The 12054-nt window shown below is 32.1% G+C and overlaps 1 protein-coding gene across 1 annotated transcript; it reads right to left on the bottom strand.

Annotated features, from left to right (window-relative positions):
• Nucleotides 1-301: 301 nt before the first annotated feature.
• Nucleotides 302-11942, bottom strand: LOC132057955 (uncharacterized). Its single transcript, XM_059450530.1, has 6 exons — nucleotides 11791-11942; nucleotides 11577-11712; nucleotides 11369-11419; nucleotides 10945-11002; nucleotides 1451-2679; nucleotides 302-1312 (listed from the first exon to the last, which is right to left on the bottom strand). The coding sequence occupies exons 1-6, from the start codon at nucleotides 11940-11942 to the stop codon at nucleotides 302-304; spliced, it is 2637 nt and encodes an 878-aa protein (XP_059306513.1).
• Nucleotides 11943-12054: the final 112 nt, after the last annotated feature.

Below are 12054 nucleotides of genomic sequence, written 5' to 3'. Positions count from 1 at the left end.
ATACACTAACCAATAGCTTTTTTATATCTTCTCAAGATTACTCATAACCTTTCTCGTTGTTCATCCGTCAACCGGGCGAAAATAATCACGGGCAATGTGTTGTTAGAACCAAGGGATTCATACCTCAAGTGTGAAGGAAGAGGTTTGAGTTCCAAGGTAGGGGGCTCAATAATGGAAGGCTTTGCGGGAGGAATAGCACGATTTTCTAAATCAAGATCAAGCTTCTTTGGATTGTAATGGTATGATCCCAACTCAATCAATGCATTAACCGTCTTCTCGAACTCTTCATCATCTTCCCCTTTCATAGTTCATTATCACCACCGCCAAACATATCACCCATATGCTCATACTCAACGGTTGTATCCATGGCTTCATCAATCGTATTAATAACCGACACAACACTCATATCCGTCAATTGTTTCATTGACTTGAAAATATGGAAAGTGACTTCTTCATCATTCATTCTAAATTTTAGGTCATTCCTTTCCACATCTACAAAAGCACGCCCTGTGGCCACAAAAGGTCTCCCCAAGATTATGGGCACCTCAAAATCAACTTCACAATCTAAGATCACAAAATCGGCCGGAAAAATGAATCGATCAACCCTTACAAGCACATCATATAGGATACCAACCAGTCTCTTCATAGTTCTATTCGCCATTAGTAATCTCATTGTTGTGGGTCGCGGAGTGCGTAACCCCAATTTGTTGAAAATAGCAAGCGGCATCAAGTTAATGCTTGCTCCAAGATCACATAGTGCTTTGCCAAATTTATACATTCCAATTGTGCAAGGGATGGTGAAAGCTCCCGGATCTTCTTTCTTTTGAATCAAGGCCTTCGTCACAATAGAGCTACAATGATGTGTAACTCCCATTGTTTCAAAACTAGCATGCCTCATATTGGTTACAAGATCTTTCATGAATTTGGCATAACCGGGCATTTGTTCAAGTGCTTCTACCAAGGGAATGTTAATTGAAATCCCTTTCAATCTCTCTATAAATTTGAGAAATTTTCCATCATTCGCTTTCTTTGCCAATCGTTGAGGAAATGGAGAAGGAGGCCTTGGAACGGGTGGTGAAGCCCTTGGCATCTCCTCTACCGCTTCCTTGCCTTTTGGAGCTTCAACAATTTCCGGACCATCTTCCACAATAATGGTCTTTTCAATACCAGCCCGTTTCTTCTTTGGAGTCACTTCTTCCTCAACAACGATGGATTCTTCAAACATTTTCTCATCATCTTTCACCAATGCCTCTTCCCCAATTGGTTTGCCACTCCTAGTAGTGATTGCATTGTATTTATGATCACCATCATTCTTTGGATTTGCAACCGTATCACTAGGAAGTGTGTCTTTTTGCCTTTAGTTGAGGATAGTCGAGATTTGGCCAAGTTGAGACTCCAATTGTTTAATGGAGGTGGAGTGCGAACTTACAACTTGACCTATTGATTTTACCTTATCTCTCGTCTCCCTGTAAAAGGTATCGGTGGGTTCCACTTTCTTCAACACTCTTGACAACATATCTTCGATTTTTGAACTAGCGGGGTCGTTAGTAGGCGGTTGACTAGAGTTTTGTTGATTCCCCTTTGGAGGGACATACGGATTTGAACTCCGATGATTGTTGTAGTTGTTGTTATAACCCCCCTTGGTTGTTTTTGCGATTATCTCTCCACCCTGAGTTACCTTGATCCTTGTTCCAACCTTGTTTCCCTTGACCTTACCGCCAAGATCCTTGATTAGGACCTTGGTAGTTTGGCCGGGAACCCTCAGTTTGATTGTTGATATAATTTGCCTTCTCATCATACATTTGGAATTATGCTCATCCGGAGAACCCCCTTCACAAGATCCTACCGCGTTCACCGCTTTGCTTCCACCACCCATGACATGTTTTGTAAGGAGGTCCATTTGGGTGATAAGTTTTGCCATTGACTCATCTCTTTCTTCCTCCTTCTTGATCATTTCACGAGTGAGCACATTTTTGGAGGAACTTCCTCCACCTACTTCCAACTCTCTGGTATGCCATGCTTCATTAGTCTCGGTCAATTTATCCAACAATTTACAAACTGTGGCATAAGAATTATCCATAATAGATCCTTCCGCAATGTTGTTCGCCACGGATTTGTTGACCGAGTCCAAAGACCTATAAAATGTTTGTAGAAGCACACTATCGGGCAACCCATGCTTGGGACAGCTTTTGACTTTCTTTTTAAAATGAATCCAAGTTTCATGGAGAGCCTCATTAGGAAGTTGACGAAAGTTGTTGATTTCGTCACGAAGTTGCAAAATCCCGAATGGAGGGAAGAACTTCTTGAGGAATAATTCGGTCAATTCCTCCCAAGTAGTGATGGACCCGGACAGAAGATTATCTAACCAAGCCGTGGCTTCCTTCGTTAGGGAGTACAGGAAGAATAGTAGCTTGACTAGTTCAATTGAGACGCCCGGATGCACATTGGTTGAGCATACCCTAAGAAAGTTCTTAAGGTGCCTATTCGGATCATCTTTGGGTAGACCGGCGAATAGGCCCTTAGTGTTGAGCAGGTGTGGCATGGTGTTTGTCACGTGGAAACTCGAGTTTCCAATTAGAGGCGGGGGCTGAATGGCGACTGCATAGTCTGCCCCCGCTGCCTCTTCGACGACCGCCATTGGTGGATTTTGAATAGGATTACCATCATCATCCATATTGCCTGCACAACACACAACAACAAAAGAAAATAAGAAAAGAAATAAGGACTAAAAGTAAAGTTTTACACTAGTTAGTAAATTTCTAGACCGTATTCCCGACAACGGCGCCAAAATTTGATACACCCAAATTACACCTCTAAAATAGGAGTAAGCGGTCGTTGTCAAATATAAAACCCAACATGGTTGGGTCGAATCCCACAGAAAATACAATGAAAAAATAAACTCGTCAAGTGTAACGCTTGACTAAAAGTTAATATTTCGAGGGACGGGAATGTACAAAGTGTTTGGTTTTAATATTTGTCATGATCATTAGTGAGAGAATGCTTGGTTTTGAATTAACAATTACTAAAGGCACTAAGGTTGTGGTTCCAATGGAAAGTAATGCAACTGGGTATTAATCCAACTCCTTTATATGTGTAGATGTAATTAAATATGGGATACACAAGTTTATCAAAAGTTTCTCAACCAAATTGATAAAGATCATTACTAAGCTTTCTCAAGCCTTAGAATGTAGAAAATATGAACACCCATTTTATTTCAAGTAACTTTCCTATTTCTAGCTCAAGTTATTAGATGAGGTTTATAAGCCTCAAATCCTTGCTATTTACTCTTTTCCTAACTTCCCCTTTCTTTCTCAAGCAAAAGAGAAGTGACTAGGCCCAAATAATGTTGCACACCATTAAAGAATGAAGCGTAAATAGAATAACATCAATACACATAAATGGAAGTTGAATACAAAAACTCAATCACATAACTAACACATTTGGTCCCACAACCTTAGCTAAATGATTTAGCTACTCATACTCATTAAATAAAAAGTAGTAGCCAAGAGAATATTCATGGAGCTTACACTAATGTTAATGAAGAAGATGACAAAAAGATGGAGAATGTTCTTTAAAAGCTTCCACAAATAGTATTCAATGCTCCACTTTAGAGCTAAAAGACAATAGGAACTGAAAAGTAATGAATATTCAATCCCTAACACAACAACCAAGGACTAGTATTTGCGTCGGGGGCACAAAAAGTGAAAAAAGTGGCTTTTAATGCACTTGCGGGAAGCGAGTGTGCGACCGCACACTCGGTGTGCGCCCGCATACTCCGTTGATCACCGCACTTTGTCCTCTTCCATGGGATTATGCGAGCGCCAACTTAGTTGGTGGAGCTGCATACTCTTCACACTCTTTCTCTGTTCGCTTCACTCACTGGCTCGTGGAAGGACAAATATGCGACCGCACATCAAGTTTGCGGTCCCGCTTATTCGTCGCATATTTGTGAAAATTGTGATGCTCACTGGTTCTTCTAATGACGAGTATGCGGACACATGACAGAGTGTGTGATCGCGCATACTCATTGCATGTCGGCATTTTTCTTTCTTTTTCTCATCGTTTTGTCCTTTTTTGTGTCCTTGACTCAAAAACCTGAAATCATGAAACAACCTAGAAGAAATACAGACAAACGCTTCAAAAGACTCCTAAAAAGAGATAAGTAGTGGTCATAAGCCAGAAATCCACGACTTATCAACGTTAAGACACTTAAATTGGGACAGAGGGAGTAGGAAAGAAGACTGAGAAAAATCGTAGTGTTCTCTTTATGAAAATTACATTTTCCTCATTCACTGTTTTTTTTTTTTTAAATCAAATTTATCTTCAGCATCTCGCCACCGATGTTGTTTTATTAATATTTCCTCCAGATCAAAAGGAGTGTCCATATGGGTCTGTTTGGAAAGCCACCCAGGTAATTGGAATTGAGTGTAATTGGGTGTAATTACACAGTTTGACCAAGTAATTACACATTTAGGTGAGAGGGTGTAATTACACTCTCCAGTCTCGGCCGGGGGGGGGGGGTTGTTGAGAATTGGGTGTAATTACACCCTGTAATTACAAGGTTACTTTGTAGTTTGTTTCTTTTTAGTTTATTTTAATTTTTTTTTAATTTCTTTTTATTTTTTTATTTTAATTTCTTTTGATTTTTAATTTATTTTTTATTTCTATTATTTTAATTTCTTTTTTTATTTCTAATTTTTTAAAATGTATTTTTCTTTTTATATTATTTGTTTTGCATTTTCTTTCTTCTCATTCCCAACCTTTACTTCTTGTGGTTCCATGTAATTGCTCATATATTTATTTATTCTATTCATTTAGCATAACCATGTTTTTATTCTAATTTGTGAACCAACACCTCTTAATGTTGGAAAGAATGAGCCATTAACAAACTTGGCATATAACGAGTGACGTTATAAAAGTAAAATTTCATTGTGAATGAGGTTATAGACTTATATTTTCTCTTTCTTTTGAATTATTTACTTAAGTTACGTTGGAACTTACTTATGTAATGTTGGAATTTGACATAAGAGTATTATGTTAAACTTTTTCTTTTGGATTTTGAATTTAGGTTATATTTTCATTTTTAAGTTATTTGCTTTCACATTACATTTGATGAATTTTTTGTGTCAAACATTTGAATAACGTTATAGCATTATATTTATAAATATTATTTTTTTGTCAAACATCCAACCCATGATGCACTCACAAAAAAAAGTCCTCTTTTAAGTTTATAATTAATTAAAATTAAATATTATTAATTTGAAAAATATACATCAAATTATTTTACAATATTAGTTACAAATATATGATTATTAATTAATATATTTTCAAGAAATAATGTGTTATTAAATAAAAAATTTAATATCATTTATAAAGGCAAATATATTTTAAATATTAATTTAATTTTTTTAATTAAACTAATTGTGTAATTACACTTATGCAACCAAACAACACGCTTGTAATTACACTAAATTACACTGTAATTACGTTATGACAAATAAACAGGTCATAAGAAATCAAATTTATCATCAGGCATCTGCCTACTGATGTTGTTTTATTAATATTTCCTCCAGATCAAAAGGAGTGTCCATATGGGTCTGTTTGGAAAGCCACCCAGGTAATTGGAATTGAGTGTAATTGGGTGTAATTACAAGAGACCAAGTAATTACACATTTAGGTGAGAGGCGTAATTACACTCTCCAATTAATCTTATTTTGTAATTACACCCTAATTATAAGGTTATTTGTTTGTTCAAATAGTTTATTTTAATTTTTTTTTAATTTTTTTTTATTTTTTTATTTTAATTTCTTTTGATTTTTAATTTATTTTTTATTTCTATTATTTTAATTTCTTTTTTTATTTCTAATTTTTTAAAATGTATTTTTCTTTTTATATTATTTGTTTTGCATTTTCTTTCTTCTCATTCCCAACCTTTACTTTATCCTGGGGGTAATAGGCATATTTATTTATTCTATTCATTTAGCATAACCATGTTTTTAAAGTAATTGAACCGACACCTCTTAATAATTGGAAAGAATGGCCATTAACAAACTTGGCATATAACGAAAGTACAGATAAAAGTAAAATTTCATTGTGCATGAAATAGCTTATATTTTCTCTTTTCTTTTGAATTATTCTTAAGTTACGTTGGAACTTACTTATGTAATGTTCTTCACATATTATGTTAAACTTTTTCTTTTGGATTTTGAAAAGTTATATTTTCATTTTTAAGTTATTTGCTTTCACATTACATTTGATGAATTTTTTGTGTCAAACATTTGAATAACGTTATAGCATTATATTTATAAATATTATTTTTTTGTCAAACATCCAACCCATGATGCACTCACAAAAAAAAGTCCTCTTTTAAGTTTATAATTAATTAAAATTAAATATTATTAATTTGAAAAATATACATCAATTATTTTACAATATTAGTTACAAATATATGATTATTAATTAATATATTTTCAAGAAATAATGTGTTATTAAATAAAAAATTTAATATCATTTATAAATATTTTTAAATATTAATTTAATTCAATTAAACTAATTGTGTAATTACACTTATGCAACCAAACAACACGCTGTAATTACACTAAATTACACTTTGAATTACGTTATGACAAATAAAAAATCAAATTTATCAACCGATGTGTTTTGTTGTGTTAATATTTCCTCCGGATCAAAAGGATGTCCATATGCTTGGTTTACAATTATCATAAGAAAAAAATCCAAGTAATTACACATTTAGCGTAAATATTAATTACACCCCGTAATTATAAGGTTACTTTGTAGGTTTGTTTCTTTTTAGTTTATTTTAATTTTTTTTTAATTTCTTTTTTATTTTTTATTTTAATTTCTTTTGATTTTTACTTTATTTTTTATTTCTATTATTTTAATTTCTTTTTTTTATTTCTAATTTTTTAAAAATGTATTTTTCTTTTTATATTATTTGTTTTGCATTTTCTTTTTCTCATTCGTTTACTTCTTGTGGTTCATGTAATTGCTCATATATTTATTTATTCTATTCATTTAGCATAACCATGTTTTTATTCTAATTTGTGAACCGACACCTCTAATGTTGGAAAGAATGAGCCATTAACAAACTTCTGGATATAATTATAAAAGTAAAATTTTTTTCTGAGGTTATAGACTTATATTTTCTCTTTCTTTTTGAATTATTTACTTACGAGTTACGTTTAACTTACTTATTATGTTTTTGACATAAGAGTATTATGTTAAACTTTTTCTTTTTGGATTTTGAATTTAGGTTATATTTTCATTTTTAAGTTATTTGCTTTCACATTACATTTGATGAATTTTTTGTGTCAACATTTGAATAACGTTATAGCATTATATTTATAAATATTATTTTTTTGTCAAACATCCAACCCATGAACTACAAAAAAAGCCTTTTAAGTTTATAATTAATTAAAATTAAATATTATTAATTTGAAAAATATACATCAATTATTTTACAATATTAGTTACAAATATATGATTATTAATTAATATATTTTCAAGAAATAATGTGTTATTAAATAAAAAATTTAATATCATTTATAAAGGCAAATATATTTTAAATATTAATTTAATTTTTTTAATTAAACTAATTGTGTAATTACACTTATGCAACCAAACAACACGCTTGTAATTACACTGTAATTACGTTATGACAAATAAACAGGTCGTTGTAATTACACTACTGTGTAATTACTACCCTAGTAATTACACCAATTCCAATTACCAGTAATTTCTTTGCCGAACTATTTTTTAGAAAAAAGAGTATTCACTTATCAAATCAAAAAAGAATTAATCTTATTTTTCTACATTTGCCCCTATTAAGTGATATGTGATCAAATCCCAATACCTATTTAATTAGGGACAATTTAGTCATATTACCTATTGTGTATGCACGTTAAGAAAAAGAAAAAAGAAAGAGAGAAAGTTAAAGCAACGCATATATTTTATCAGTAATAGGCAATTAAATAAAGAATACAGGAAATGTTTAAAGTTTGAGCTAGCTAGAATATGGAAGTTGCAAAATTTCAAAAATACAGATCATAACCAAGCATGAAATGGCTTCTGATCGTGGAACATATGATCCCAGCTGTTGTTCTTCACATAAACTGAAATTACGACAAAAGAAGTTTCTAATTCTTCAAGTTCCCATTTGAGTAATTTTCCGGGACTTTCTAGCTTAAAGTATAGCAGAAACTGAAAAAAAAAAAAAAAAAAAAAAAAAAAAAAAAGGTATCCAAATTGATTGGTGAATGATGAAACTAATAACTTCCTACATTTTCTTCCAATGGCAAGTTCATTTATGTCAACAATTTAAATTCTGACTTCAAAAGCAGACAATTTGATTTTCATTGATCAACCAATCACTGAATTGGATCTAAGAGAAGAAAAAAAAAAAATCAGTCGTGATGTGTTTAGTGTGTTTAGGAAAATAGTACCACTGCTTGGTTTACAATTATCATAAGAAAAAAAAATCCATCATTCAATAGCGTAAATATTAAAGTATGACTTTTTGACTTTTACTCCATCGGTTCACTTTTATCGATCCACTTTGGACTTTTCATATTGTTTAAAAAATAATAAATGAAGTGCATAATTTATTAATGTGCCTATATTAATTAGTGCATATTTTTATTGGATTTAAAAAATAATTTGAAGTGAGTAATTAATGTTATGGATAAAATAAAAGAAATAAAATTGTTTTCTCTTAATATGCTAAAAAATGATGAAGTAAAAGTGAAAAAATCTATTTTTGAGAGAGCCGAAAAAAAGAAACGGAGAAAGTGTATTGTTAGGGAGCATTGGGTCAAAGTTTTTAGTTGTGATACTAGCATTTAACTAAAAATATCTAACGTTAGAACAGTTCTGTCCCAATTTATCTTCCACATTTAGTTTTAACAAAATCTATTAATTTTGAATGTGTCTTAGATAAAAAATTAATTTTTAATTTTATAAAAAATTTACATTTTTTTTTCACATTTTGGCAAGAAAAACACTTTTCATAATAATTATTTCAAAAATAAAAGTGTCCTAAAAATAAAATCAAAGAAAATCAAGATTTTTCAAATGAAATTTTAAAAAATAATCAATTGCTTTTCCATATTTTTAGAATTGACAGTTAACCTTTTAAGTAAAAACATCAATTTTCTCATTTTTTCTCCATTTCTAAAACGGGTTTTTAAAACAAAATGCAATTTTCAATTTTTTGTGTGTATGCACGTTAAGAAAAAAGAAAAAAGAAAGAAGAAAGTTAAAAGCATGTTTTATATGTTTTTCAAAATGACTTTAAAAAAAGTTTAGATTTCTTTTTTCGTTTTAAAAAAAGCCCATTTATAAAATTATTTTTTATGAAATTGTTTTTTATTTTTATTTTAAAAAAAAATGACACGTAATCCTATTATTTAAAATATAAAAAATAAAAAGAGGAAAGATAAGACATATTCACTTGAGTGTCATTAATCTTTATATTTTGATGACAACAAACAAGAAGAAGAATTGGTTTTTGGTGGAGAAGGGGGATCTGGTCAGAAAGCTTTTTGCAACGTATCTTGTAGGATAGGGTTCGGTTATCTAGTTTTAAGTTAATAAGTTCTAAATTATTAATTTGTATGTTAATTAAATTTTTACGATAAATATAAAATTTAAATCAAAGTTATTGAATTTGGTTGAACTCATATGAAACACACCGGCTCCTCCCCCCTCTTACGGTGATGCACAGTGGCAGATGTATTGTTTACCATAGAACCTTCGTATTTATATTAAAGAGTTATTTAATATCTATAAATTATAAATTTAAAACTCATTAACTCCAATTAAATTAAAATTTAGAACCCATAAATCATGGATACGCTTCTAGTAATGCCTGGATCAATATGAGGAAATAATAATTGTACAACACATCAAGTCATCAAGTGAAAGTCCTTCTCTAGTTGTCAGCTTTTCTTTTCCTAGGAAAGAAAAGCCACATTACAATTTTCCATTTAAATCAACGTCTAATCACCGCTCCTCTGTCTCTCTCTCTCTCCGTAAAACACAATGAATGATTGAATGGAGTGTACTAGACAAAATAAGTTTGTATCATTGGATGGATATTTTCATTTAGCTCTTCCCTTTGGTCTTTACTCTTTGAGAAAACAACACAAAATATCCTAAAATATAAAATATTTATCCGCTCATATCCCTTCCTAAACTAGTTTTACTTTTACCCAGCTAACTGAAAATATTTACCTGAGTATCCCCTCACCCAACACCCTTCGTCTATGATACCATCTCAGTATATTTATGTGTCATGATGGTATCACGACGGACTAAGAGAGTGTCTCATTGAAGGACTAAAGCAGTCCTTCATGATACATATTAGTATATGGTATATATCATGATGATATCACAGAAGACTGAGGAGTGTCTCATTGAAGGATTGAAGCAGTCCTCCATGATACTATCTCACTATATGTATATAGTAGCGCGGAAACAATAAAAATACAGTAATTAATGTGGTTCGGATGGATGTAATTCTACTCCACGGAGAACGACCGGTACTTTTATTAATATCAAGGGAGAAAATAAGTTACAAAATTGAATACTCTTAGATTCTATGTTCTGTCCTACTTTATAAATACTAGCTAGCATGTATTTATACTACTAGGTTTAATTATTTCCTAAAAAGGATCTAAATCCCAATAACACTCGAAAACCAACAAAGAAAGAAGTTTCCTTTTATTTCTTTCCGCTTTTGAGTAGGAATTGGCTTGAATATCTTCACAACAGGAATTAGCTTGAATATCTTCACAACTTCACAATCTCCACCTTGAGATGAATTTCGAGCTTCCATATGAACGTCATTCAGTCCAATGTCTCTAAGCCTACGTGAGCTAACTCAGTGTAGGAAACAAGAGACACTAATCATAACCTTGTACATACTAGCAGCTCTACCTTGCCCCGCCTTTCTCCATCCTAACGCATCAGTTGATGTGAACTCCTGCCAAATTCATACAAAGGACTGAACTTGACAAGAGGAACCACCTTGATCAACATATGCGCTGCGTTGTCCTTTGTGTCAACCTTCAAGACCTTAACTGTGCCTTGTTCAACAACATCACGAATAAAATGGAATCTGATATCAATGTGTTGGGTGATCATGAAATCTTTGATTTTTTATCAATTGAATAAAGACTCTGGCTATCACATTTTAGAGCTGGTTCATATTGAACCCTACACAATTTTGACACCAAACCGTTCAACCATATAGCCTCCTTTACTACTTTTGTTGTTGCCATATATTCAGCTTCTGTTGTGGACAAATCAACTATACATTGGAGAGTTGCTTTCCAAATTATGGCGCTACCTGCAAGAGTAAAGATATAGCCCGTTGTTTATCTCTTTCTATCAGTATCACCTGCAAAATCAGAATCCACATAACCAAGGACCGAGAAGCCTTCATTTCTCATCCTACAAAAAGTTAGACCAACATTCGAAGAACCTTTAAGATATCTCAATATCCACTTAATTGCTTCCCAATGTGTCTTACCCGGATTAGACATGAATCGACTTACCACAATCACTGCTTGAGCAACATCAGGCCAAGTGCAAACCATAGTATACATAATGCTACCAACTGCACTAGAATAAGGAACTTTTGACATGTACTCCACCTCTGCCTTTGATTGCGGTGCCATCAAAGAAGAAAGTCTGAAATGTTGTACTAACGGTAAAGTAATCGGTTTACATTTATTCATGCCAAACCTCTGAAGTACTTTCTTAATATACCTTTTCTGTAAGAGATGTACCTCACCGTTCTTCCTGTGAATCTCCATTCCAAGAACTTTCCTATCTTCACCTAAATCTTTCAAGTCAAACTCCTTACTTAACAGTTTCTTCAAATCATTTATCTCTGTTATACTATTAGTAGCAATAAGCATATCGTCAACATATAACGGCAAATAAATATTTGAATTACCAGTACCGTCATGTGATACACGCAACTATCAAATGCACTTCTCGAGAAAGCTTTACTAATCATGAACGCATCAA

This window comes from Lycium ferocissimum, chromosome 5 (assembly GCF_029784015.1).
Source record: "Lycium ferocissimum isolate CSIRO_LF1 chromosome 5, AGI_CSIRO_Lferr_CH_V1, whole genome shotgun sequence".
NCBI classification, from domain to species: Eukaryota; Viridiplantae; Streptophyta; class Magnoliopsida; order Solanales; family Solanaceae; genus Lycium; species Lycium ferocissimum.
This window is presented reverse-complemented; position numbering and strand designations above follow the sequence as displayed.